The 27,245-nt window shown below is 45.9% G+C and overlaps 5 protein-coding genes across 13 annotated transcripts; 2 read left to right on the top strand and 3 right to left on the bottom strand.

The window, feature by feature from the left end:
* Positions 1-78: 78 nt before the first annotated feature.
* Positions 79-3,185, bottom strand: LOC118506317. Its single transcript, XM_036043266.1, has 8 exons — positions 2,849-3,185; positions 2,226-2,785; positions 1,846-2,163; positions 740-1,674; positions 573-675; positions 415-513; positions 198-353; positions 79-132 (listed from the first exon to the last, which is right to left on the bottom strand). The coding sequence occupies exons 1-8, from the start codon at positions 3,162-3,164 to the stop codon at positions 82-84; spliced, it is 2,538 nt and encodes an 845-aa protein (XP_035899159.1). The 5' UTR covers positions 3,165-3,185; the 3' UTR covers positions 79-81.
* A 119-nt stretch (positions 3,186-3,304) lies between these two features.
* On the bottom strand, positions 3,305-5,303 carry LOC118507296 (odorant receptor 49b-like). Its single transcript, XM_036045660.1, has 6 exons — positions 4,766-5,303; positions 4,241-4,697; positions 4,072-4,174; positions 3,907-4,005; positions 3,687-3,842; positions 3,305-3,608 (listed from the first exon to the last, which is right to left on the bottom strand). The coding sequence occupies exons 1-6, from the start codon at positions 5,067-5,069 to the stop codon at positions 3,558-3,560; spliced, it is 1,170 nt and encodes a 389-aa protein (XP_035901553.1). The 5' UTR covers positions 5,070-5,303; the 3' UTR covers positions 3,305-3,557.
* Positions 5,304-6,416: 1,113 nt separating this feature from the next.
* Positions 6,417-9,008, top strand: LOC118507299. Its single transcript, XM_036045667.1, has 5 exons — positions 6,417-6,988; positions 7,054-7,187; positions 7,267-7,698; positions 7,824-8,001; positions 8,076-9,008. Exons 1-5 carry the CDS (start codon positions 6,770-6,772, stop codon positions 8,208-8,210), a joined length of 1,098 nt encoding a protein of 365 aa, XP_035901560.1. The 5' UTR covers positions 6,417-6,769; the 3' UTR covers positions 8,211-9,008.
* Positions 8,188-14,173, top strand: LOC118507298 (transmembrane protein 53-like). Of its 4 annotated transcripts, XM_036045662.1 has the most exons (7): positions 8,337-8,500; positions 9,602-10,111; positions 12,302-12,426; positions 12,510-12,675; positions 12,748-13,016; positions 13,099-13,276; positions 13,358-14,173. In XM_036045662.1, exons 2-7 carry the CDS (start codon positions 9,884-9,886, stop codon positions 13,502-13,504), a joined length of 1,113 nt encoding a protein of 370 aa, XP_035901555.1. In that variant the 5' UTR covers positions 8,337-8,500; positions 9,602-9,883; the 3' UTR covers positions 13,505-14,173. The 4 variants fall into 4 exon arrangements, with proteins under 4 accessions (XP_035901556.1, XP_035901555.1, XP_035901559.1 ...); XM_036045663.1 differs by lacking the exon at positions 9,602-10,111 and having other exon boundaries at positions 8,188-8,500; XM_036045666.1 differs by lacking the exons at positions 8,337-8,500; positions 9,602-10,111 and adding an exon at positions 10,957-11,258.
* Positions 14,174-15,729: 1,556 nt separating this feature from the next.
* Positions 15,730-26,929, bottom strand: LOC118507290 (SHC-transforming protein 4). 6 transcript variants are annotated; one of them, XM_036045644.1, is made up of 8 exons: positions 26,771-26,929; positions 24,329-25,376; positions 20,277-20,347; positions 19,961-20,192; positions 19,589-19,882; positions 19,366-19,522; positions 19,084-19,298; positions 15,730-19,005 (listed from the first exon to the last, which is right to left on the bottom strand). In XM_036045644.1, the coding sequence occupies exons 2-8, from the start codon at positions 24,449-24,451 to the stop codon at positions 18,835-18,837; spliced, it is 1,263 nt and encodes a 420-aa protein (XP_035901537.1). In that variant the 5' UTR covers positions 24,452-25,376; positions 26,771-26,929; the 3' UTR covers positions 15,730-18,834. The 6 variants fall into 6 exon arrangements, with proteins under 6 accessions (XP_035901537.1, XP_035901541.1, XP_035901538.1 ...); XM_036045648.1 differs by having other exon boundaries at positions 26,797-26,929; XM_036045645.1 differs by lacking the exon at positions 26,771-26,929 and adding an exon at positions 26,503-26,744.
* Between the last annotated feature and the right edge of the window lie 316 nt (positions 26,930-27,245).

Below are 27,245 nucleotides of genomic sequence, written 5' to 3'. Positions count from 1 at the left end.
CTTTATTAAGAAGGGGCAGACGAGTTCGTTTTTTCCAAGTGCAGCGCGTGTTTGTTTTTTGTCTATTCTTGATAACTTCTCCTAAAATTGTTCCTTCAATACCACGTAGAACGAGTAGGACATCTTCAGCATCTGGAGTAGACGAAATAAGGTTAGTGGTTTCAACATTTCACGGAGCTCCCCCACTCTATTCATACTTTGCCGAACTGGGCTACGTTGACGAAACGAAACTTTCCCGCCGTAACTCCGAGCGGTTTCTGGGATCGTTGTAACAGCAGCCGAAGTTTCCGGCGCATCGATACGGAGAACTTGTACCAATCACTATCGTAAACGGCCAGTGCCACTCCATAGCTCTGAAAGTGGGATTGAAAAGCATTCAGCATCAATGTGGTCTGTTTTGGTGAAAGAAGCTACCTCCGTGGTCAGGTCAGTCCCGAAGTAGCAATAGCCGTAAGTTTCCACCGTCACTAAAATGATTTGCACACACACGTTTGCCACCGTTGAACTAAATCCCTGTTCAGTTAAAAATGCATTAGGGTGGTGAGGATTGACGGAAGAGAGGTCAACGTTACCGTCACAGCGATGTACAGGATGAGGCTGCACCAGATCATGGTGCACTGGATGAACTGTACGAAAAACACCCAGCGGAATGTAGTCTCTAGCAACAAGACACAGCTGTGAGATAATGGGATTGGAGTAGTAAGAAATTTCATAACTAGATGTTCAAACGAGGCCTTACTCGAGTGCTCGTTGATGCATCGAAATGATCTCGTTTAGCTCTTCCTCCACCCGCTCCCTCTTTACTCCGGTGAGACACTGCATCCGGAGGGCAACCAGCTTTAACATTGCCGAACAGTACTTTACATTGCTGAAAATGGTCAACAGCTTCGTACCGCCGGTAAACCCGAGCGTATAGATCGTTGGCCACATGATCGCAGCATAGAAGGTGTAATGCACAAGCGAGGTTCGGATGTGGAGAAAGTAAAGTTCCTCCTCAAGATGAAGCACGTGTTCCACCGGTTCCGTGCTGTTTGTGGCGGCGGCACGGTACGCAGAATACGTCGACCAAACGGGCATAAACCAGAAGAACGTTGCCATGGAGAAGTGGCAACAGCAGTAGATTTTGGAGGAACGATCTATTCGTCGATTGACTGCGATCAAGTACTGTCCCAGTTCGGCCGGTAGATCCTGCAGCACTGTGGAAGAGGGTAGAGACGGATATACGCCATTTTGCAATACTACAAAGCAAAACTCACCAAGCGCGGCAAGATCCTGAAGCTGATGAACTAACTTCTCGTAGTTGTCCCGCTGGAAGGAGAACATCAGCATGCCGAAGAATGCGTTCGATTCGAACATCAGCTCCGCCGTACCGCGTACGGCTATCTCCAGATCTGGGTAGCCAAACAGGACCTTCGGTAGCACCACCATGAGACAGAAGTAGGAAAAGATCAAGTAGAACCTGTACCGCTGAGAGCGATCGCCCCACAACCCGGCAATGGTTTGGATGCGGAGCAGAAATGGCATCACCGCCTTTTCGTCCTTTAATTTCGGGAGCACCATCGAGTGTACTGGCGAGATCCGAAGAATGAAATGAAAAGTCAGCACAGAACAGTCTTGAGTTTTATTCGAACTCCTAATTTCCTGGGGGTTTCCTATGCTAATTGATACTTGAAGCAATTAATCCGTGCAAGGTAAGCGTTGTTTACTGGCTAATTATCGCAATTGATACCCGGATACATTAGCGAGAAGGCCGTGGTGAAAGAACAAGGAGGCATCCTGCTGCTGTTCAATGCGCCAATTAGTATCGATACAGCCCTTTTGCAGTGTAGCATAAGTTGCGGTCTATATCGCATCCATTTTGATTTGATCCTTCAAAACGACGTACGCCGAATAGGAAAGGTTCACGATTCTGCTAAATTCCTCCAGGTTGACACGGAAAAACTTGCCCACCGTAATGACGGCCGGTTTCTGAGCCTGTCTCAGAATGGTCAGTACACTGCACCGCTCGTTTCTTGGATAGTTGTACCAACGTTTGGCGTAGATCGCACGTTCCAATCGTTCTTGCTGCGTCGCAAGCCGCGATCCTAACCAGCAGTATAGGAATGTTTCCGAGGTGGCTAGCAAAAACATTACGCACACGGTGCTCGATTTGAAGGAGATGCCCTGGGAATGAAGATCAGTCAACGCCATTTAAAAATGCGATTCTCGGCGATTATGCTACTTACGGTATTGGTGAGATACACAAGTGAAATGCTCCAATTTAAGCCGCAACCTAGCCACTGCAGCAGTAATACCGATCGCAATGTCCTATCGAGCAAGTGTATCGTTTTCAGCAAACTAGCATGCATACTCACAACGTGCGACAGTGCTTTCGGGTTCCACCCGGCAGGTGTAACATCGGGCAGCTGTTCTATCGCGTTTGCAGTTAGCCTGGTGAACAGTGTGCAGTAAGCGATGCTGCCCGAAATGGTCATCACCTTAATATTGCACACCGCACTGCACATGCAAACGACGGGCAGCATGATCACCGCGAACGCCACATAATCCTTGAGCATGGTACGATTTTCGAGCCAGTAGAACTTCACCTCCAAATGCTGCACCAAACGCACCGGTGGTTCGGTGGCATTGTCCGGATGATAGTAGAACCAGTAGATGGACGGCAATGGTGCCACCCAGTAGGCAAGGGCAATCACACCCATGCATAACGTTTGCAGCTTGGCAAAGGTGTTTGCTCGATAGTTAAACCGGGCCATAGCATGTTTTAATTTGTACGATAGTGAGCTTGCTGCAAAAAAAAAGTGACTCAAGTGAGCACAATAACCAATCAACTCTGGTAAATCCTTCTCACCCAACATCGCAAGGAACTTTAGCTCTCGGATGAACATCCGGAAGGAGGTAACTTCAAGAGCGAAAAGCATTCCACCAACGAATATGTTGCAGTTGAACAGCAGCTCCACACCGGTCCGTACGAACTGATGTACATCCGTGTACCCTCCGGTCAGTTCCGGTATTACGATGAACGTGAGATAAAACAGCATAACACTAGCGAGTCGAATTCTTGACGCACGACCCGGCCCGTCCAAACCGACCAGATGCAAAAGCTGGAGCACGAAGCCCATAATCGTGTCGGGTGAGGAAAATTTTTGGAACTTGTCAAATTGCATGCTTGCATGCTGGAGGACGTGGAAGCTGTGTGTGTGTAAAAGCTGTACTGAGACGATTATGAAAGGCAAAATGTCGCATTCAGCCACCAAGTACCTCTAATCTAAATCAATAATGAATGTTATAAGAAGCCTTTCATATGGGGTGCGCTTTTCATCTATTTGAAGTTGTCGCAAAAACTAGCATGTATTGCAGTTAATAATCATGATTAACGTCAAACGAAACACAATGATTATAGGTCCCTTGCCGTCCTCTTTGCTAGCTTTAATCTATCGATTTTTGTTCCGTTGACCTTTGATGTGTAATTGCTAGTCGGTAGCTAGTCGGTAGTCGGTAGCATACATCGTTTCCCTACCGCTGTCTGCAGGGACAATCAATGCGGTAATGATTTTCCTTTAAAACTGATCCTTCAGCACGATATAGAACGAGTATGACGTTTTTGCCATCTGCAATTAAAACGGGAACATCATTTGTAGAAGCACGGTGTATCGCTGGGCTATCACTATCGAGCTCGAGTGCCTCACATTCCCGAACTGTTCAATGTCGACGAAGCAAAACTTGCCGGCAGAGATACCGACCGGCTTTTGGGCACGCTGCAAAACCATCCGAAGCTTCCGCTGAATAGAAACCGACCGCTGGTACCAGTAGCAATCGTACGCCGCACGAGCAACGCTAAGACTCTGGGGTGGAAAGGAGCAGACTAACTAGCGGGAAGGTGTGAACGTTGACAAAAGCATAGGTTACCTCCGATGTTAGATCACTTCCGAAGTAGCAGAATCCGTATGTTTCCACCGTTAGCAGTATAAACAGTACGCCCACGTTGGCCGCTTTAGTGCTGAGTCCCTGAAGGAGAGAAAGGGGAATTATTGAACGAGAAAGGTTTCGTCCCCACTCGAAACGCCCACCTACCGTTACGGCAACGTAAAGGACCAAACTGCACCAGATCATTACGCACTGTATGAACTGACCGAGGAAAACCCAGCGGAATATTATTTCCAACAGTTCGACACACCTGGAAGAACAAACGCGGAACCCTGAAACACACATCCAACGGTATCGGCACACTCACAACTCTCACTTTAAAGCCTTCTGATGCATCACAATGATTTCGACCAGTTCCTTCTCGGCCTGAACCTCGTCCAAACGGTCCATCAGTTGAATTCTCATCGCAACCAGTCTCAGGGTCGCCGAGCAGTACTTTACATTGCTAAAGATGGTCAGAAGCTTTAGTCCACCGAAGTAGGCGAGCATGAAGATGGTCGGCAGCATGATCGCTGTGAAGATGGAGTAATCCACCAGCGATACACGGGTGTGGAACCAGTAAAGCTCCTCCTCCAGGTGTAGCACATGCTCCACGGGGCGGGATTTGTTGCGAGTGCTCAGATAAGCCATGTAGGTGCTCGAAGAGGGAGCGACCCAATAGAAGATGGCCAAACACAGGTGGCTGCAGCAGTAGATCTTTGAGAACTTATCGATCCGATGGTTGATGTGTACAAGGTAATCGCCCAGCTGCGCAGGAATATCCTTATGGAAAGCTGGGGAAAGAAGAAAAAGGGAAGGATTGTTTCAAACTGGTGTTTTTTTTTTAAAGGGCCACACGAACCTATTTTTGCTATATCCATGTAACGATACACCAGGTCATCGTAATCATCCAGCTTGAGCGAAAACAGCAGTACCCCGAACAGTACGTTCCACTCAAATATCAGTTCAGCTGTCCCGCGTACGGTTGTCTCGAGATCCGGATAGCCGAAGGCAACCTTGGGGATAACGACCAGAATGCAGAAGCTTAGGAAAGCCAACCGGAACTTGTACCGAAAGCGTCGTTCGCCCCACAGCCCTACGAATCGCTGCAGGCGTAGAAGCAGTGGCATCACGGCGAACGGATCGGCCAGCTTCGGTAGCACCATCCTGGGTGTGTGCGAGGTGCGTACGTTCACGTGAAGGTTTGAAGTCGGTTTCTCGCTTGATGGGAGAAAAAGTGGCAAATGTGACCGGTGTTTGCACCACCGTCAGCAATCAGCGCAAATTGCGAGTTGAAAATAGTTTTGCACACAAAAACAAACATTCCGTAATGAAGGCCAATTGGCAGCGACTTATGTGGGGGAGTATCAAATGTGATATAGTTGACGAGATTGACTTGTCACTCGTCATTGCCTATGGATGGTCTTTGCTGATTGTCCCTAATCGTTCAAAGCTCGGCTCATGCATTACTTGGCCTTTGGACCGAATATTGAACCGTTTCCGCAGTAGTCGGGAACCGGGAATCAAGATCGAAGATATTTTAGTAGCGATTCAAGATCCGACCTCCAAGATCCTAAATCCAGAATTATTCCAGAGATGTCCAGAGATTATAAATTATAAATCCAGAGATTCAAGATCCGAGATACGAGATCCAGTATTATCTTTCGTTTGTCTTCGTGATCCGGGAAAGGTTCTTTTAGCAAAATTAACAGGATCCGACATCGGGGAACCGAGATTCAGGACCATAGATCCTGGAACCAGGATCTTACATCCGGGAGATTCGGGATACGAGATCAGACCTCCAAGATCCGGGATCCGAGATTCAGGATCTGAGACCCGAGGTCTGGGATACAGGATCTGAGATCCGAGATCGGATATCCAAGATCGGCATCCAGTATTATCTTTCGTTTTTCGTCGAGATCCGGGAAAGGTTCTTTTAGCAAAATTAACAGGATCCGACATCGGGGAACCGAGATTCAGGACCATAGATCCTGGAACCAGGATCTTACATCCGGGAGATTCGGGATACGAGATCAGACCTCCAAGATCCGGGATCCGAGATTCAGGATCTGAGACCCGAGGTCTGGGATACAGGATCTGAGATCCAATATCGGATATCCAAGATCGGCATCCAGTATTATCTTTCGTTTGTCTTCGAGATCCGAGAATGGTTCGTTTAGCAAAATCATCAGAATCCGACATCCGCAAAACATGATCCAGAATCATAGACCGAGGAGCCGATATACTGGAACCAGCATCCTAGATCCGTGACATCCAATATCTGGGATCCAGTATTATCTTTCTTTCTTTCTCGGGAACCGGGATCTGGGATCAGAAATGTGTGTTGTACTCGATGATGACTTTTCTCCCAAGTTCGCTAAAAATTTGGTCGACTATAAAGCAAATGATTAGTAAACTTTTCATTTTGAAGTTGCCTTCTGTTTTGAAACTTTTTTTTTTAAATCTTCAAATTTCACCCTGAAATGAACCACCCTGTGTGCTCTCAGCTGATCAATCTAGTCACCTTGCTCCGCTCAATTGCTTCTAACGTCAAATCTAAAAAAAGCCGGAGCCTGCTACAACAAAAAATACAAATAATAACACTTCTTGTATCAATTAAATATCTTACCGTCGAACGGCTTAAATGTTTCGAATAAATCACAACTGCTTAAATTAATTCAAAATTATCTTCCATCCATCGGGTTTACCATAATTACGAGCGCAGTTCTTATCAGTGTAATGTAAATCTTTACGTATGGTTTGTTCCCGACTGTATCGCACCATGATCATTTGTCCGGAAGAATTGCTGCTTCAGTAGCAGCGGTCTGCTGTTCGCGTCGGGTCGTTCCCATCGGCAGCCGTCCAAATGTTGTTCCAGCCCTCGTCCCGCACGCTACTGAACCGTTGGATCAATCATTTTGGCGTGCTTGAAGTTACGGCCAAAAACAGACACCTGCGACAAATTGGCGGAAGTGGTCAATCGTCCGGTCTGGTGCAATTTGCCGCTCCTTACAGTGGTATCGCGCAAAAGCTGTTAAAGGAGGCAGGCAACGTTATAGCTTTCGGAGGATACCGGCACCAAAAGGTAAGGATGACCGAAGGTGGACTTCGGCAGGACTTAATTGTGGTTCTTTCGCCTGTTTTTTGCAGTATTCAAAAATGTTACCATCCAATGCAGGAAGCATGACGCAGCGTGGTCCCATAGAACCGGTACGGTTTACAAAAAACATGACATTTTTCAGCAACCGCAAGCAAAGTTACGAAAAAGACGGCCAATCTTTACGGTAAGCTAAACCAAACTCCATTGAATTGTGTCTAGTTGTGTGTGGATCGTTTTGTAATTGTTTCAATTCTTTCCCGCAGATTAAACGTGCCGCTCGACAAGCCATTGGTATTTATCTTTGCCTGGTTGCAAGCGTCCGAAAAACACTTGGCAAAGTACGCCGAATTCTACCTGGACCAGGGTTTCGAGGTGCTGTGCGTCCACATCACACCCTGGCAGCTGGTGTGGCCCGTTAACGGTTCCCAGAAGGTGGCGGCCGATGTTGTAAAGTTTCTCGCAAACAATGAGCTTCCCGAGGGCATTGTCATACACGGATTCTCCGTTGGCGGCTATCTGTGGGGTGAGTGTTTGGTGAAGCTGCAGGCCGACCCGTCCGGCAAACGGGTGCTGGAGAAAATCCGCGGTCAGGTGTGGGATAGCCTGGCGGATATAACGGAAATTCCGGTCGGCGTTCCGCATGCAGTTTTACCCCACAATCCAACGCTGCAGGGCGTCCTGCGCAACTACATCAAGTAAGTAAGCGGAGGGGTGTTATCGTGCCCGTGGCAGCAAAGCTTATCGACACAGCTGAGCGGCTGAGAGGTTGCACTTTGAACTGATCTGTGTGCGCTAATGCCCGACCTTTTTTTTGTTGCAGCTACCACATGAAACTGTTCCACGAGGAAGCTACACAGTATTACGTTAAATGTACGCGCCTCTTCCATTACGAGCCGGCCCCGTGTCCGGCGCTGCTGCTGGTGTCGAAAACCGATCCAGTCGGTACGGAAAAGGCCAACAATCGGCTTCGTGGCATTTGGGAGTCGGTCGGTGTGCAGGTACACGCAACGCATTGCTTCAATGTTGTGTCAAACTAATCTTAACCATGCAACGTGCCTTATCTTTCGCACAGACATCGTTGAAGTGTTGGGATAAGTCGCCCCACGTTGGGCACTTCCACAAGCACCGGGACGAGTACATCGAGCTGCTGGTCGCCCACCTTCACACGCTCGATTTGCCGATGTACAATCGGAAGGCTAAGCTCTAATGGCCCGGTGACAGGCAGTTAGCATCTGGATTCGCGCGATCGATCAGAAAGCGCGATAAGTGATAAGCGGGAGTTCTCGGGAGGAGCGTAACAACGGTTTGTCCGGTGATTATTTCAGGGAGCGACACACAACCACACCCCAGTTTAGCCTTTATACAGCTAACAGCTGACTTTCGGGTCTGATAAACCGAGCACAGGAATTAGATAAATATTTGCATTAACGACATAACTGGCGGCGATATCTCTACAGCTGAGCGGATTTCCTGCAACTCAAAGTCTACCGGATCAGAGTATGTATTCCGATAAAAGCAAAGTAAATAAATATTTCACGGGTAAAAAGTAAAGCGACGCCGCCCGCCGCATGCATTTTGCACCGCTGGTCTGCTGCTGACCTTGTGATTCACGTTGAGCGTGGAATGAAATTGATTAAAGTAGCGCAAATTGTGTAGATATGTCGGTAATGATTTAATGGTGCCTAAGCTACGGGACGCGGGAAACATAATCCCGTGGTGCGAGAGAGGGCCCCGGCGAGACGGTGTGGTAGCGTCAGTCAATCATTGCCGATTGACTATCGTGTATCGGGCTGTGGACTTTGGAATTGCAAATGTTGCAACGTAATCCAAATATAGCGCGCCAATTCAAGTGGGGCCGACGTGACCGGCGTGCTGCGTTTGTGCTGTGGCGTCTTTGGCTGCATCCCAAAAAAAAAAAACGGATGGAGGGGATCGTAGCAAAAAATGTACATTTATTAGTGTGTATGCAATAAACATGACTCTAGCGCGGGGTGCAAATATCAAGCGATTAAGGACTGTTTTCTGGAGATTCAAATGCGATTTTTTGGAATTAGAATACGATTGAATTGGTAATCCCGATGCGTTTATATTTTGCAACAGATTATCTCTTATCGGAAAATGAAAAGCAAGTTCAACACGTTGAAGCAAAATTTAAAATTGTGATGTGGAGACCGCACTTAGCTTTGCTCATAACCTACGGAGTGGTGTGTCTACCGTGCTTAAACCTCTACCAGAACAGTGTGCTGTTGCGTGAAAATTGGCCACTTTAAAAACAATGTAAAATATTTATTTAAATATTGTTAAACTTTAAATAAGAGATTCTGGGCGCATCTTTCTGCTATTTAAACGTACTTTTTATGCAACGTTTTCCTAAAATATAAAAGTAAAACAGAATCTTATACATGAAAAGTCTGCTTTTCTTCTACTATTACTTGGAATTTTATACTTTTCGGCATCCTGTTTATTTTACTAAATGAGTATTTCAGCTATTTAAAGTTCTTTTCCACATAATTATTAATCCTTTCAATGTGGTCAATTAAATTAACGGATTCAATTCAATTTTAATCAATCTGTCAAACTCGACGTCTCCGACCGCAGCACACTGTGCGCTGTGTTGATTTCCATTCGGTTCGGTGCTGTGATGAATTCGGTGTAGCGCTCTGTCTGTAAATTCTGTGTTGAATAACGTGCAAGGCGCCATCGTTCACCGTGCTGCTGCCGTTGTCTTCGGGAAATCAGGGACACCGTCTTGCCGTCGTTCGAACGCCCACAGCCAGGTGCTGCCGCCTCTGTGTGTCTCGGGGAAAGTCGTAATCGAGCTTCATCCATCGCTCTGGTGCTGCTAAGTGTGTGATTCGTGATTCCCAACTACGAAGCGAGATGGCAATCCGTTCCCTACGGTATATGGCCAGCGTCGGTGCCAACGTGCCGAAACCTGTGACGTGCATCGGAGTGCAGCAGCATAACAACATTGCTCGATGCATCTCGGCTCAGCTGGGTGGAGGATCCACCAGCTCCAGCGGCTGGTCCGGGCAGAGCGTGCGGTTCTTCAGTGCACTGCAGAGCGAACCGACCAAACGGTTCGATCGGCTCGTGGCAGAACGTAACGTAAGTTTCTCTTACGCAAAGCAGGTTTCCTCCCCATTCGCAAATCTCCTTCCCCGGGCGACAACCTTTGGACTTTGGAATGGCTTCCCGCTAGCCGATCGCTGCCAATGTTCGGACCGTCCGATGATGCATTGGGGGAATGTTCGTCAGTGCTCCCTCGTTTAAGGGCAAAGTGGCGCCTTTAGTGGGTTCGGGAGTGTGCGAGTGTGTTACACACTTGTGATAGAAAATACGCACCGAGTAGTGTGCACTGCATTCGTTGCAGCTTCTCGATTGCGACGACAAAGGGGATCGCATCGGAGGAAGGAAATTATGTTTGTATTGCAGCGCTTGCAATGTTTCAACGCACCACTAGCTAACCCGGAATAGAACTGCGCTTTTGTTCTGAGAGATTCAAGGCCGTAGGAAATATTATACATTCCTTTTTTTTCAAATGTTTGAAACAGCAAACAATACATACAAACTCGTGCCGCGCGGTATTAGTATTCCGGTGACGACGGATTGCAACAAATCAAATATTTGACCGTAGAAAACTTGTTTGCTTTTCTGCTTTTTTTTTAAATTTATTTCTCTGTTTGCAAACCGTGTTCCAACGATGTACTGCTTATCATTTCGAGGTTGCCAAAGCAAAGGCCTTCAGTAGCTGGTAAATACCTAAACTCAACCTGTTTAGATATTCCGTTTGTGTTTTAAAAATCGCATAATTGTGGAACGGCAACAAAATTTCATCTGGTGGCAAGAACCGTTGCTAGAAAATGTCAAACGTTCAGAGCAACTTGTTATGACAACTCCAGGCTCATGACCAACCCACCAACCAACCCATCCAAGTAGGCTGCCTGCATTTTGATAAGGCTTTTTAGCTTGGTTTGCTGTGTGGAGTGTGTGGTGCGCTGAAGCCTAGAACCGGTATTGGTGTGTTGTGTGTGCAGTCTTCTAATTCGTGCCATACCATACCACCACCCCATCTTGTGCAACCACGTTCGCCCTCAAGTCCTTAAATGATTAAACGAAGAACGGTGCAGCATAAACGCAGCCAGCCAGCCAGCAAGAGAAGGGAAAGTGAAAATTAGCTTCACGCAGCAGCTGCACAGTGCTTTTTTGCATAAGTAGGCGACCTTGAACTCGTCGATTGCAAACACAAACACGCGTACGTAATCCACCAAAAGACACGCCACAGAGGTTTGTATGGTGAAGTTTGCGCTATGTTTTCTTAAAAAGGGTTTTCTAATCGTAGCAAGCTCTCTAAATTCGGCAATGCAGGAGGCGTGTGTTTCGAACCTACCCCAAGGAAACTGTCATAAAAATGCAATCATTGCAATATTTTAGCGTCCGCCGCTGCGTGCGCCATATGAAACGCCACGCTTTACACATCACCATCAAGGGTGGTTTAATTAATTTGGAATATTAATAGCAAAATCGCTTCTTCGCTTCACTTCCGATAAGGCGGCGCACCAAAAAGGACCAGCCCCCTGGCAACAAGCGAAGCAAACCTCCCCGATGAACCCCGAATGACTTGACAGAATTATGTACAGAGTCGTTTTGCTTTGTATTTTTTGTTTGCTCTCTAATGGCGTTAGTATCTACGCAAGTGGTAGGAATTGGAAGTGGTTGTATCTTCCAAATAGAAGTATTGTTACGTAAATTTAGGTAGACAAAACATATATCGTACGATTAGGTCTAAAATAAAACACCCCTATCTCTGTGTCGCTCCCGGGTCCGTGCCGCGCGCATTGAACGACAAAGAAAAGGGATTAACGTAAGCCCATGCTCACTTTAATCGTATTGACCTTTAATGTGGATTTCTTTGCAACATATCTCTGGTACATTCGCGGGAAAGACATTAATGTGATAAGAAAAATGTGTACAAGCCGTGCGGTCTGCTTAAGCCAGGTGTAGCGTACACTGTTTGGAAGTTGGCAATGAAATCATGTAATAACGATGGATATTAAAATTTTTTGAATCCTTCCTTGGCACTCTAATCGCGAGAGGGCTCGGCCTGCCATTTCTGGCCCATTTCTGTGACTTGATTTTACCCGCATTAAGCTAGGCAGCCCTACGTACGGGGAGGCGGTCCGATGGGATTTGAACCTCGGTCCTGCCCTGTGATTTTGAATACAACTTCACATGATATAAATCAGTTAATTGTAAACCAAACTAATTTTTAATTTTCATCCCCTGCTCTGTTTTTAGATCTGTGCCCCGAAAGTGCACACGATGGTAAACGCTCGCACGTTGGCAACGCAGGAAATTACACGCAGCATTCAACTGTTCACCGATAAACCGCGCAGCATCGAAAAGGATCAGCAAACTCTCCGGTAAATACCGCACACACACACACACACACGCAGACCCCGTTTTGAGTCATCTCCAATTCCAATCAAATCCCTTTTCTTTGTAGGCTGAAGGAACAGTGCGATAAGCCGGTTGTGCTGCTTATCTCGTGGTTGAATGCGCGCCAAAAGCATTTGGCCAAATACGCCCAGCTGTACATCGATCAAGGGTTCGATGTGTTCGCGACGCACATCACACCCTGGCAGCTGCTGTGGCCCGTCAAGGGAACACAGGTGAGGTGCCGGGTTTACTAGCAGAGGTTACGAAGGAAATCTAATCTTTTCCCGTTTTTTGGTTTTGTTTAGCTGGTGGCAGCCGAGCTTGTAAAGTTTCTGAAGAACAACGACTTCAAGCACGGACTCATCCTGCACGGATTCTCCGTCGGCGGGTATCTGTGGGGCGAGTGTTTGGTGCATATTGCGCGCGATCTACCCAACTACCAGGTGGTGCTGGACCGTGTGATCGGGCAGGTGTGGGACAGTGCGGCTGACATTACCGAGATATCGGTCGGTGTGCCGAGAGCGCTGTTCCCCAAAAATCCAACACTGCAGATTGCGCTGAAAAAGTATATGCTGTGAGTGTTTCACGGCGTGGAAAACGTTGCTTGATAGTTAAACCGAAAATTAACGTACTTTTCCCCCCTATTTTGGTCACAGGTATCACATGAAAGCTTTCCACGAGCCGGCCACATCGCACTACATCCGTTCGAGCCAGATGTTCCACACGAATCTGTTGCGCTGTCCGGCCCTCTTTCTGATGTCGAAAACGGACCCCGTCGGTACGGTCGAGGCAAATACTCGCGTCAAGGACAGCTGGGAACAGAGCGGTGTTAAGGTGAGTCTGGCTGGTTGTTTTTTTTTTTTTACGATGAAAATGTTTCCGAACGTAGCAATAATCAATCGCATTACTTACTAGACGACGGTCAAGTGTTGGGACCGTTCACCGCACGTCGGCCACTTCATGAAGCATCGCGAGGAGTATATCGATGTGCTGTTCAACCATTTGCGGCAGCTGAATTTGCCCAGCCTCAAGCAGGATGCGCTGCTGCGGGCCAAACTGTAGTAAGTTCACCGGCGCAACCATCGTTCACACCTGGACGCACTGTGATACTTACAAAGCAAAAACGACCGAGCGCGTTTGTGACGTTGCCAGACCCTGAAAGAAGGAGATTGCAAAGAGAGAACAAGAAGGCAAAACGAGTCAACTGCGAAGAAGAGACAGGGCATGAAAGTTATGCAAAAACGAATGGGAGGTTTAGAGCACATTCGAGGGGGGGAACACATCCTGATGGGATATTTTAAGCATTAATCAGCAAAACACCTTTCTGTAAAACACACACACACACACACACACACACACACCATTTTCTACTGTCGATGATATTGCGGTGGTTCGTCCCTTGATAGATATGTGCCCCGCTCGTTGTATTTTGTTTTCCACAATTTATTCCTTCCTTATAAGAACTTACCAACATTTTTTTTACCTTCTTTAGTTTATTAAGTACAATACAATACCTTTCCATGGTAGAACAATCATCAGTAATCACTTTACACGTCCCGAGAACGATGACCAACCTACCCTCTCTTGTAATATCGATTGTTTTAAACCACAATTGCTACCCATCCTTTTTAAGTATGTAAGCCTATTGGAATCGCAATATATCTATATGCATTAAATAATCCAAATCAAAGGTGTGAAGTATAGAAATAAAATGACACAAAAAAATACGAACGGTCCAGTGTTGCGATTGTGTTTTGCACTCACAAAAAAAAAAACTCCGAAAACAAGTCAGAAAGTTGGCTCAAGGATTAGTTCGTTCCAAACAGATGGCAAGATTGTATTGATTCTCAATCCAATTCTAAGGGCACAACGCCGCAAAAGATGGCGATATCATCCACGAAACTGAGAAATTAGAGAGATTGGATGAAGATCGCATCCTGAATATCGAAGAGCCAATGCTTCAAGTAGGATCAGACTTCAATTTTTATTGGAATCCTTTTATATGGTATGGTATATAACACACAATACAGAATCTGATGCTGCTAGCATTTCTGGAGGAGCTTTCAAAAAGTAAAAATGTGATCGTTGGTAGATTTTCCTCCAACAAATCCAGCATGGCAGCTAGTGAATGAGTCGTATCAAGGGACGCAAGCCTGCAGAAGAGTATTCGGGTTCGGGTTCTTTAAAGCAGAATGAAGGACTATGATGGATCAGAAATCAACACAGTCGAGTCTGGCGTCCTATTAGTAGATATTGTGTATAACATCCAGTTGTTCCTTCTTCAGTGATTCCTCCCTGTCCTTAAACGTTACGATCATCCGATGTATGGTAGCGACATACAGCACCGGCTAGTTGCCTTATTGGATGTGAACCTGGTGCATTTAATAATTTATTTATTTATTCGTATACACATTTGTTTGACGCCATGGGTGAACCAAGGTTCGTTAGATTGTGAATCACTATGTATGTGAGGAGGGATGATCGGAAAGCGAAGATGGATGAGCTGTATTTCACGAGCTCGGGGACACGATTAAAACTGCACAGATATATAAGGAAGGGGTAATTATGGCCCAAACGCACGCGGACGGAGTGATCGGTTGGGGTCTGATGGGGTTCAGGAGGTCAGGAGCGTCGGTAACGTGGAGAAACAGGCCAGCGATGAAGACGGCGACAGTCCGCCTGTTTCTCTAAAGACTCCGACCCCAGTTGAGTTGACATCGGGTGTCATAAGGAGGAGCCGAGGAACCTACGAGAAGCTAGTCCAGCGAAATAGCTCTTCACTTGTTCCAGTTTGGCTATTCAAACTGAAGCCAAAGGACACCAGATGATGCTCCCGTATTCAAGAATGCTGCAAGGATGGAATCAAGCTGCAGTAAGGTGATTTCAGGCATAATAACTCAGGGTCTTATACACTTTTTTTAAGGATGTGACCTGAGTGCTCCTGGAAGGACATTTTGCTATCGAGTGTGACACCAAGGTCGCGGATAGAGTTAAGCCGTGTGCGTTGTTGAGAGTTTATGGAGAGAGGCACCAGGATTGGATTGGGAGATCTAGCAAAGGAGATGACGGAACACTTCTTGAGGCTTAGGGAGAGGCAGTTGGAAGTCACGGAAGTGCGTTATTAGATGGGAGTTTAGGGGGAAGAAGGTTGCTTAGGTCATTGATACAATCAAGGAAACCATCTTCCGGAGGACCACCTGGAAGGAAGATCATATTTAACGATTGCTGCTCAACTGTTTCTTTCACGCATCGACCAATCAATGAAGAGAGAGAGAGAGAAAACAAGCTACTCAGAAACATTATTTAATTTTATAATAATAATAATCATAATCATCATGATAATGGCTAACTCATACACTGGATACGAGCTTACTCTTTGCTTGGTTGGCTGAATCCATCCACCCTTCCCTCCAGCCCATTCTTGTCATCCGTTTGCTCTTCTCCTTCTCGTTCACGTCTTGTACCTTCCCGTCGGCCCTTCCAAGAAACGGCCCGCGTCTGCCAGAAGTCCACATTTTTTAACACACTTTAACCCTTCGCGCTGTCTGGGTCTGTGTTTGTCCGTCCGTACCGCAATTAGCCCTAGTAGTTGCTTGTAGTAATATTTGTGTGGTTGAGAAAGGTTGTAATTGTAAGTAGAAAAATAGAAGCTTCACCGCTGAGTTAACTAACAGAAAAAAGGACAATATGGTTTACAGCGTGTTAAAGTTGTACTATTGTAACAGTTTTGCTGACCGTTTGGCAGCAGCCACAACACCGTTGTGGATTAGGAAGTGGCTGTTTTTGGTAGCTATTTACGGGTCGTGTTGGGGTCATGAGCAACTGAGCAACGCTATACGCTTAGCTCCGTGAAGTGAGCAACAACGAGCGCACGAACAACTACAGCGTTTAGGCTTCCGCGATGCTCGGGGTTGTTTGAGCGCTTGAACATATGTGAGCCCATGAAAGTTCTTTTTTGTAGCTAATTTTAACAAGTTTAATTTTTTCCTTATGTTTAAATTTGTAAGGAGAGTGAATCTTCCAAAAGACACCCACAGCTCGGGTAGTGTGGAATTTTTAACCACACACACATGTTGTTGCACGTGCGCTCGTGGTTGCTCGCTCTGTTGCTCATGGAGGCTCGCGCGCTCATGGTTGTTGTAGCTCGTGAGGTAGCTCGCGCCTGCTCGCTCAGCTCACCTAAAAGAGCGCATTGACACAACACTATTTACGGGTTTAAAGGGAAATGTCAACATATCACTACCAGTAACTTTAACGTTCCTTTATGCATTGACTTTCAAATTAGTCAAGGATTGGGCGCGAAATTTTGTCCTAAAGAAATGGTTTGGATTACTTAAATTGATCCATTCGCCAGTAGGATTCAAACTCACTCAGCTATCCTTAAGCCATTGCTCACGAAGAGCCTTGATCGGTTGACATTGACCTCTAGCCAGTAAAACCCCGTGGAATTACAAGTGTGTGTTTTGTTTTATAATATCTAACGACTGTTTCGATGGCAGAAAAAAGGAATTAATAATTAATCACCAGAAGTCTTTCTTTTAATAGTGTGTACCGTTCTCCCCTCGCAAGATGTGAGTTCCGTATTATATATGGTCTATGTGTCTGCACAAAGGTTCCAATACTATCCCTTCCCTTTAAGTGAACCATCAGATGAGGCGTTTACGTTGCTTGCGCTAAATTTTAGTCTGTCTGACCCCATTGCAACTGTGAGTAGATTAGTTGTACAAAATAAAACAAACATTTTTTAAATATTTCTCTTTCTTGTAACTGTGTTAGGAGATTTGTTTCTTCCTTTGTAACTATTTAGTGTCGGTATGTGTCTCGTAGTTAGTAAAAGTAGTAGTAAAAAGGCAAATGTAAAACAGTTACACACAATACAATGCTTTGTGCGGCTGCACTCGCTCGCGTCAGGGCATAATAACGGACGCAAAACACTTGCTTTCGATCAACGGTAATGCAACATGCAAAATAAAGTGTCCCAAAAAAATAAATACCTCTCAAAATTGCGTCTTTTGTGCACTAGTGCAACGGAGCGACGAAACAAAATGGGAATAGATTGCGATTGGATTGTTGGTTGTATCTCACATACTGCTTAACAGTATATGACTGTATGAATTGCTTTTCATCCCCTAACGCCTGTTTTCCTCTCGGCACCATCGTCACTGGTGAGCGCCCAATATACATATATATATATATGTATAGGTATGCACGTACGTAGTACAACATGCTTGTTGTGTGTAAATTTGTTACGCGTGCATATAGAGGTTGATAAATCCATTGTCGATTCGTTTCTGCATTCGCTCATTCTGTCCCTCACCATCCCCTTCCCTCAGCAGTTGTGGAAGCTCCTGACATTCCCCACCTTCATCATCTCACTCGCTTTGCTGCAATATTTCTTTCCATGCTGGGGGATTGTTTGCTTTTGCTGTCCCTCTACAAACTACAATCAGAATACGCTCGGTTTGGCCTTCTCCCGCACGCTGACTCAGAGTTGCGCAAATACAGGTTTCCTATAACACTTTTGATCACACTTTTCGTTTGTTTTGTTTGTGCTTTGTTTGCAGCTAGACTGTCGGTTTGAGGATTGTATTCCTTTCCCTACACCATTCCATCTCAAAAAATTAATGGCAAACATTGTCCTGTTTTTTTTTTCTGTACCTTTGGATTATAATACAAGTACAACGACGGTGTGTATTAGCAAGGAGTGCTTACTGTGAGTGCTCTCCAAAATCCCTCCCAGCTGGCTATAATATTAGAAGTTTAGCATGTGTCGAGGGAAATTAGAAAGCCCACGATCGCTGCGCTGCATTGTTTGTATGTGAATATATATATATAGTTAGTTTGTATATATATATAGAGGCGCGCTAATTCACTGTAAATCTTAATGTCCGTATGATTCGACAAAACAATCGTCCTGCTGCAATTGGTTGCTTCACGGTGCCCTCGTTGTGCTCACGCCAGGTTGATTTTTTTGGTAATATTATGTCGCCTTATCTTACGATCGCAACAACATAGATATGCTTAAAATAAAACATTGCTCAACTAAACACGAAAAAATAGATTTCCATGTCCATGTTCTGTTTGCACCGCGCACTAAACAAAATAGATCTTCTTCTCATTTTGATTCTACAGTTCTACAGTTCTACAATACCACTACTCACCGGTGTGCAGAAGAGGAGGCTCGCTTGTGCCGTATTGTAAGCATTACACAGCGCGCTCCTCTCTACCGCGCCGCTTGGTTAACTTGCTTTGGCCGGAAGCAGATATTGGCGCAATTCTGCTACCGTCGTGTCCATTCCCTTGTTTGTTTGCGTTGTATGTTCGAGTTTTTGCTTTACAGTCTAATTTACCGATGTTTTTCTCCTTCCTTACAGCGCACACACTCGCACACACTACTGCAAGTTTAGGTGAGCCTGTTTGGCTTTCGACAGTAGGTCGGTCGTGCGCAGGATCGGATGCCGGAGCAGGAGTGCACTTTCCGCGGATATGATCGGCAGCGAGTTTGTCCAGTGAAAGTTGATAAGATGACTAATACTATCGAAGACTCGATCTTTGGTTCGTACCTTTTTTTTTTGGGGGGGTGTGTGGAAAAGGATCGAAGGTTAGTCTCTGAATGATGTACTTTCTAAAGCATAGCTTACGATTCCTTCCGGATCTATCAGCAGCAGATGCTTGGGTGAGTTGTTCTGCATGCCGGTCAGCACGTACTGGCCTTGCGTACCGGCCGACTCACGCACCAGAAAATCACCATCGTTTTTCAGCAGATGCTCCGACTGTGCCCTGCTAATGCTGCCATGGTACCAGGATTCGGTAAGCAGCTGTGACTTTTGAATCTCGGACGATATGGTAAACGGTTCTAAAAAAAAAAACAAGCATAAAAATTAAACCAACGTCTTTCACAACGCTGTTCCTATATTCCTTACGCATATCAAACACATCCTTTACGATCGAGCTGGAAGATATTGACTTATTGCTGTGCGTGTGGTTGGTGGCATTTGCGTGCTTATCGTTCACGTAATCGTGACACGGTAGCGGTGTGTTCAGGTCGATCAAATTGCTTGGTATCCGTTCCCGTGTTTGCTGTTTTGTAAGAGAAAATTCAAAATTGACTTAAAATTTTAAAATTAATTTCAAAAAGGAAACTACCTTTGCGCTGGAGGAACTGTGCGACTGCGACGACGAATGGTGATCGTTCTCGGTCAGCAGATCGGGCGGCATCTTGTCCGGCAGGTCGTTGTAGTACTCTTTGTCGGTGCGCGTCAGCTCGCGGAATTTGTTTTGCGTTTCCGGCTGCTTGAAGAACTCTTTGTACCGCAGCTCGAACGCTTGACCGACGGTGGCGATTAGATCCTGCGTCAGGCTTCCGCCACATTCCAGCACATAGCAGGCCCTCCATTCGTTCAGATCTTTCGCTACGTACGCGACGAAATCGAGCGTATCCTGTGGTGGTTTGAAGAAGAAGCATTAATACTAGGTCGCCCTGCGGACTGGCGGTAGTTCTGTTCCGGGTAACCGTACCGTATCACCGCCGGAAGCGAACGATATTCTCGGCATGTCGTGCTTGGCAATAATGTCGCCCGTATCCACATTCACCAGCGACAGGTATTTGCTCGAAACCGTCAGCGTCACGTTCGTGCCGGCATGCTCCATATCGGGCGTATCGGATATGCATTGCAGCACTCGCTTATCGACCCGCCGCTTTTTGGAGCTTTTCAGGCTGGCCGCTTCGCATACCCGGTTAATGCATTCTCTGTGGATGGAAAGAAGGAGGTGGATAGAGTGTGGGTTGAAAAATGATGTCGCAAAGCATCATAGACAGAAGCGGTCCACTCACTTTGCCACCTGTGATCGGGTCGGGAAGTCGAGTTTCTTCATGGAAGCCTTTATCTCCAAACATCCGATGTACTGTAAAGGTTTACAAGGTAGAAAGAGCAACACCATTACTTATGTATGCATATGTTGTGACAGAGACAGACATGTATACTATTACTTCTTCAGCTTCTTTGCAGCAAGTGCATTATAAATCAATTTCCTGACTTCAAAGAGCGGCAAACACTTGCAATCAAAATGTTGTGCAAAAACTAACTGGCGATTGTAACGATCACTCGCCTCCTTTCCTTTGCTTAATCTCATCCTCGACCAACGAGGCCATTGACCGTGTGATACAGCGAGCCCTAGTGAAACGGAAGCACTGCGTGCCGATTCGCATCGATGATTCATTAGAATACCAAATGGAAAGCCAAACAATTATACACGATTTCGATTTCAATTTCGATTTCGACACTCCGGTTCGGACGCGACGAATTGATCGCGCCATTCGGGAATGCAAAGCGGGCGCCATCATGCTCAGCCGAGCTCCGAATACCAACGGCAGACACACACACACACTCACGCACAAATACAACCGATTCCATTTCCGGTTTCGGTATGGCCGCTTGGTTGCAGAAGGAAATAGTGAGTGTACGTGAAACCGTGGTATGGAATGCAAATAAATGCATTCCGCTTCTTATATGATGATTCCCGCCAGATCAGCAAAGGTATACCACTTTAATACAGTGAAGGGAATAAGTATATGTGTAGGAATTTTAAAATAAGACCAAACTATTGCCTTGATTTAGCTGATCAACGATCAACGGTTTTTCGCCCAGACTGAAGATATGTCTTTGTTTGGAAGAATTGAAACCTAGGCGTAACAGATGTATCCTACCATGAAGATCCTACACCTATCCTACAATGAAGCTTTTTTCTCGATGAACATCAAAGGAAATTTGCAACGACTAGCAGCACGCTGCAGCACTTTCTTCAGTAAATATTCATGTTTGCACAGACACAGATTTGGTATCGTGCAGACGATTGTCTGTTATGATTCGTAGCGGCAAAACCCGGTAGTGTTTCTAGTCTACCTTCACAGGGTATCGAACGCCCGTCGACAAACTCTGCCAATGTGGGAATAAAGATGGGTCAAACGCGATTTGTAGTGGTGGAAAAAGATCATTCAAGCTAGATCATAAGGTTTTGAATGCGTGTGGCATGTTCCTTACATCTCTGAGACCCACGTGTAGGAAACGGATGTTGCTCTTAAAAAAGCCAATCTCGACTCGAATGAGCTAAAAGTAAAAATAGTCACCGTTCCTTTTTTTGACTCTACAACCTACAAGAGGGATTTGCTGGATTCTTTAGCTTAGGTTTACCCGTAGCCGGATAGAAAGACCCGCACACGTGGAGGCGGTCTGCAGATCGAGGCAGCTACCGTATCAACTCCCTTACTTTCAATCTAATACCTCTAGACGTTGTAGAGCCAAATAAGAAGCAGAGGATGGACATCTTTTACAAATATTATAAATCTCGAGTTTAAAAGACAATCTGAACGGATCTGCACGACCGCAAAAATTCAATATCTTTCAATAGATTAACCGCTTAAATTGTTCTTGTCCTTTCAATCATTCCCACCACTGTAAAGTATTCGCTATAAAAATTGTGTACGGGATAAAAACACATAAAACACCTCTGTCTCATGCTTAACTAACTGGGCAGTTTAAAGTCTGTTCAACATCCAACCAAACAACCGGGTGAATCAACCACTTCTGAACATCTAATCAACTTGCTGCGGGACGGTGCCGACCACTGGCATCGGGCCTGGGCGAGTTCTTTGAAATTTCAACAAACTCGATCTTGGGAAAAAACACCTTTTAGATGCACAGCATGATTCATCTTCACGGTACACAGACATACACGTCACATGATTCTGCCTAATTCTTGGTCGCATTCCATCGAATCATCATGGTCGTCGTTCGAAGCATTCGTGGCTTGACACTCACTGATGCTTCTTTTGGCGTCAGAAGCCATCATTTATCTTGTGCGTTATTTATCTGTTTTGACTGAGTGCGCAAAAATGGAGGGAAATGAAATTCAAAGAATGGAACCTTAAATCCATCCGCCAAAGCGCGGTAAGGGTGATGTAATGCTACACACATGGGAGCAGGTAAACAGCATGTCCAGTGGCGCACCAAGGTCTTTGGAGGCCCCGAGCGGAATGGCAGTTGAGGCCCTCTAATTGAGACTCGTTTGTGACCAAGACCAACAAGATTTTCTTCGTCGACCCCCCGGGGAGGCTCCCGAACGGTCGCTCCTTCCGCTCCTAGGTTTGTCCGTTACTGAGCATGTCGCATCGGTATCGGAAACATCGTTCAAGTTTACTTCAGCTTCCCTCAAACAACTTTAATCACCACATTCATGCAGTTAACATGTATAAAGTAAAATATTTTTCGAAATATTTTTTTCCATTAGGCCCCAATTTTTTTTCCACATGTTTCCCAAATGCATCCTGAGAATTTCCTGAGGGGTCTGGTCTGGTGGCCGAGGCGACAACGGCGCCGGTCTTCACACGGCAGGACCGGGGTTCAAATCCCATCCAGACCGCCTCCCCGTACGCAGGGCTGACTACTTTGCTACGGGTAAAATCAAGTCACAGGAAGCCAGAAATGGCAGGCCGAGACCGCTCGAGGTTGTAGTGCCACCGAGGAAGATGAGGATTTCAACGGTTTCACAGATAATTTTAATTGACCTTTTTTTTAGCGAGGTTGAAGCTTAGCAGTTACCAGTAGTGGTTAGAAATTCAATATAGACGAAATTCTGATACGGAGTCCTGTTTTGCTAGCAATCGGTACAACTTTATCACTTTTTCGCTACTTAAATGGGTTTAATTAAATAGCACATTTAAAGATTTACTATTCTGTTATTGAGCGTAGATAGTATTAAAAAAATATCCAAGAAATTGTCAACGAATTTTGGACAAGGAAAATATCCAAAGACTTCGGGATGTATTGTAAGCTGAGTTAAGCTAAAATAATAACCTCTACTCCCCTGTTCTAGATTTAAACACCACCAATCCATGTTTTTTTGTGGTCAAACATACAAGCACACAGTACATCAAAACCTCACTTGGCACATGCTGAAGCAATTAAATTTTCCTATTTTCCTCCACGAGTACTACTGCATCTTCACAGCGCTCACTATTAATAACGACGCTACGCCGTCTAACGTCATCTTTACCAAGAGTACGAATTAAATGTGTACTACAGTAGAAAACAAAAAGTCTCCATGGCACAAAACCATACTTCCGACTTTAGGCTAGATCGCTTTCCGCTCATCCATCGACAATCAATTGTTTACCACAACTTCCGGATGGCCCACATTCTTGACACTTGCGTTCTTGAAACGGCCGACCAACAACGGCAACGAAACCATTCGAGGCAGATTCAGCACTCAGCGGCAGCTAAACAAAACCACTTCTTCTTCCGTCCAGGCACAACTCAAGCAAACGTATCCCATTTCATGCGGGATCATTAAGGATTGTCTTATCGCTTAGCTATTCCATTCTCCTCTCTGCTGCTGCTGCTCCAAAAGGATAAACAATGTTTCTAGAGCTCTCCCCCTATCGCACCGCCACCGCTAATTGCTAACAAGCAAGATCGACCGGTCGCTTGGCCACTCGGCACCATGTGGTCCCCAGTGTTTCACGCTTCTTGGGCAATTGTTTGTGGGGGTGATGGTGCTGCAAGCCGAGCAGCGTCCAGAGATCGTTGTCTCGGGCATCTTTATTATGCTGTACGCTCCAGGGGTTCTCGCGTCCCTTTTCGCTGCCTTTCACAACGAATTAAAAGCCGATGGGTGGATGGGTAAAAAAGGGGGGGTCCTTCCCATGGAAAGAAGGTGGTCTTGTGCGAGGTTTAAGAACGGCGTTGCACAAACCGGAAGTGCAAAACAATGGAGCAAGCGAGACGGGGGGTTAAGAATTCTTTAGCACAAAAACACACAGACACACACACATACACAGAGACCGGAAGCCGGTAGTAAAGGCCGGTGTCCACAGAAGCAGCAACTTACCCGCACGTCAAACGTTACACCTTCGTTCATGATGACATGATCCGGATGCAGCCATTCCGGGGCCGTTTTCGAGCAGCTGACCCCTTTCTCCAGGCCGGACGAGGCTTCACCGTTCCGGGGCATCTTGCAACTAGATATGTGGTTTGGGGTATCTGCACTGTCTTAAGCACGCTCTATTCACCGGGAACACAATTCGTTCCTTCTTGCCGGCGATGTAATCGAATCACTACTGTCGGCAGAGCACTCGGGGTACTGTTGTGCACTGCTTTGGGACCGCGCTTTTCCAAAATATGCGCGACTCGAACGGCACACCACTTTTCGGAGAGTATATTCGCTATTTTTACCCACCGCCCTCCTAGTTCCTTTACGACCCCCCGCACACACACACACACATATGCTCCGTGCCAAAAGCGGGCGCGGCGGACCAATAAAATATTCTACCAAGTGCGCGCTTCAACGCCTACTACTACTGCTGCTGACTTGTGTTCTTTTCGGTCGCGTTTCCTCGCTGGGTGGATTTGTTTATCTTGCCAGGCGGTGGAGATCGTGCCTACTGCCTTCCCCACGCACGCCACACGCGGCCACCATCGCTCGCGCGCGCACCGTTTCCCGTTTTCTTTCCAGTTCCTTCGCTTTGTTCCTTTGCTTTGACACCTGCCGCTTCCCGCCTGCTGTTTTTGATTCCACCACCGCTCTACGACGGAGGTTTCTGTCTGCTGAGTGTGTTTTTGTACCTCGCTTAGTTTTCCTTTCTGTCTACGCGTTCCGAGCGAATGAATGTGGCCTAGCGCGACACACAGCAGTGTATAATCTTCTTCCCTCTTTCACTGATATACCGGAGCGTTTCGGGCGTTTCTTCTTTCTTGTCTGCTCTCTTTACTGCCGCTTACTTCCGCTCCACCCGTGACCGGAAGGAAGAAATGTGATCCGGTTTTGGTTTCCTTTCCTACCGTCGCTTCACACGTTTCCTTTCTCGCTGATTGAACACACACTTGCATCACTAGAATATAGGAGTATCTTTCACCTTACACCACATTTTGCACGTCGCCTGGACAGCACGGAATGGGAAAAAACAGTAAAAGAGATTAAAAAATGCACTGTTTACACACCCAGTAACACTGGAATGGCCTTTACTTGGCAAGGGAAAAAAGCCCCACGATATGCCAATGCTCGGACACAACGAATCACACACGCGAACGCCACAACTTCAATGACTACTGGCTGCTATTCACTTTGATGCCTTCGCCTACTGTGATCCGTCAATAATAAATAGAAATGATGATTTGTTGTGCATCCTTGAACGCAATCAGCTCATATTAACACACGCAGGCACGTACGCACGCAGCCACACACACACGCACACTCACTGCTGTTGACATTCGTGTAGAACGGAAGGCGAATCAAAGCAATGAGACTTCCCGGCACTGCACTTAGTCATCGCCATCGTCTGGGGTGGGCCAGCGATTCCCATCTTTCTCCCAAATGGGGCGGATGCGGAATGTATGTGGGCTTTCGAGTCGGGTCGGCACGAAATTTCCTCCCACCCACACACACACACACACCGAACCGATTATCAAGAGTATACGCAAAGTGGGTGAAATGTATAGTGAAAGAAAAGGATTGACAATTAAATGCTTGTGCGTTTTATCAAAGACGGGCCCGCAATTTTCGGGGCGTGTGTATACGTTGTAATGCCACCGCTTCTTGACAGTCAAAAAAGTCGATAATTGATGTTTTGTTGTTTTTTGATAGGCAAAATCGGGAATCAGGAGAAATCACTGTTTTGCGAGAAATATGGAAAGTATTTCGCTGCGACGTTAATGCTAATGCTGTATTATGCTCCGTAAATATGCTTTTTTTTTAGACGCAGAATGGAATTCACATCACAGAAGGCGGTTCTTTGACCTTGCTGGCTCCAGCCTTTGCACTCATCGCACTATGCTACACGAGGCTCACAACACTACGCCGTTTTGTACAACATTATTCCTTCTCCCTGTATCCGTTTTATCCGGCAATCGCAAGACCAATTGCGGCGTGTCGTAAAGGTACCGTTGTTTTGCTTCACAAACACTATGTCCCCGCTTGGGTGTGAAGGAATTCCGTCCGTTCCTTCGGGTGGGTTTTGTGCAAAGCGAACTACCGACAAGAAGTTAATGATCTACGCAGGTGCTTACATCAAGGAAAACCACCGTCGCGTTTTATAGGTTTTGCTTGCCTCTCGTAACACACATCACTACACACAGCCAGCACTTTTACCGCAATGCACAAAACGGCGACATTATTACACACAACACAGGAACAGGAAGCGAACGCGACATGGGCGAGAGAAAAATTCCTTTACGTCTGGCAAGGGAACTGCTGCCTGTTCGAACGTCGCCATCTCGCGCTCGCAGTTCAAATAAGATTTGAATTAGTAGTAAAACGAGTAAAACCCCAGCTAACCTGCACGAAAAACACCCTTTCTTTACATTGAGCGGAGACGAGGATGGATGTTGTAAACTTTTAGCTGAACTTTATTTCTTTTTTGTTATTTTTGTTGCTTTTCTTTATTATGACGTTTGGGTAAACAACCTCGATTTGAGCGAGTGTCACGCGGTGTTTATGAGACGGCGTTCAGTACTCGACATTATCACAGCGCACAGTGGTTTGTGTGATTTCGGTAATAGTTTCATTTCATTCGAGAGTGCTTGTAAATTTTGATGTTATAATTATTGGTTATATATTGTGTATTATCTGTGTACCGCCAGGACATGCCAAGAAATCCAGTGCATTGAACGCAAGGTAAGAAGAACTTGGGTTTGGGACGGATTTACTATAGGATTTGTTGCCAGGTTCGATGGTTTGGTGCATGTACTTGAACTCATCTTACTAATCTTTATTATTCTAAGCGTTTATCACAAAGAGTTTACAAGCAAAT

The sequence above is a fragment of the Anopheles stephensi genome, chromosome 2 (genome assembly GCF_013141755.1).
Source record: "Anopheles stephensi strain Indian chromosome 2, UCI_ANSTEP_V1.0, whole genome shotgun sequence".
In the NCBI taxonomy this organism is placed as follows: Eukaryota; Metazoa; Arthropoda; class Insecta; order Diptera; family Culicidae; genus Anopheles; species Anopheles stephensi.
The sequence above is the reverse complement of the archived record's forward strand: the minus strand, read 5'-3'. Positions and strand labels throughout refer to the sequence as shown.

Bases quoted from the DNA above. Each gene is read 5' to 3' on its own strand.
- LOC118506317 (XM_036043266.1), bottom strand. From the start codon at position 3,164: ATGCAATTTGACAAGTTCCAAAAATTTTCCTCACCCGACACGATTATG. The intron at 2,164-2,225 runs GTAAGTAGCATA...CTTCATTCCCAG, and splicing joins TTGTGTATCTCACCAATACC to GGCATCTCCTTCAAATCGAG. The intron at 514-572 runs GTAACGTTGACC...TTAACTGAACAG, and splicing joins TCCTGTACATCGCTGTGACG to GGATTTAGTTCAACGGTGGC.
- LOC118507296 (XM_036045660.1), bottom strand. From the start codon at position 5,069: ATGGTGCTACCGAAGCTGGCCGATCCGTTCGCCGTGATGCCACTGCTT. The intron at 4,698-4,765 runs GTTCGTGTGGCC...TTCTTTCCCCAG, and splicing joins CATGGATATAGCAAAAATAG to CTTTCCATAAGGATATTCCT. The intron at 4,006-4,071 runs GTAGGTGGGCGT...TCTCTCCTTCAG, and splicing joins TCCTTTACGTTGCCGTAACG to GGACTCAGCACTAAAGCGGC.
- LOC118507299 (XM_036045667.1), top strand. From the start codon at position 6,770: ATGTTGTTCCAGCCCTCGTCCCGCACGCTACTGAACCGTTGGATCAAT. The intron at 6,989-7,053 runs GTAAGGATGACC...TGTTTTTTGCAG, and splicing joins GAGGATACCGGCACCAAAAG to TATTCAAAAATGTTACCATC. The intron at 8,002-8,075 runs GTACACGCAACG...TCTTTCGCACAG, and splicing joins GGGAGTCGGTCGGTGTGCAG to ACATCGTTGAAGTGTTGGGA.
- LOC118507298 (XM_036045662.1), top strand. From the start codon at position 9,884: ATGGCAATCCGTTCCCTACGGTATATGGCCAGCGTCGGTGCCAACGTG. The intron at 12,427-12,509 runs GTAAATACCGCA...TTTTCTTTGTAG, and splicing joins AAGGATCAGCAAACTCTCCG to GCTGAAGGAACAGTGCGATA. The intron at 13,017-13,098 runs GTGAGTGTTTCA...TTTTGGTCACAG, and splicing joins GCGCTGAAAAAGTATATGCT to GTATCACATGAAAGCTTTCC.
- LOC118507290 (XM_036045644.1), bottom strand. From the start codon at position 24,451: ATGCCCCGGAACGGTGAAGCCTCGTCCGGCCTGGAGAAAGGGGTCAGC. The intron at 20,193-20,276 runs GTGAGTGGACCG...TTCCATCCACAG, and splicing joins ACCCGATCACAGGTGGCAAA to AGAATGCATTAACCGGGTAT. The intron at 19,299-19,365 runs GTAAGGAATATA...TTTTTTTTTTAG, and splicing joins AAAGGATGTGTTTGATATGC to AACCGTTTACCATATCGTCC.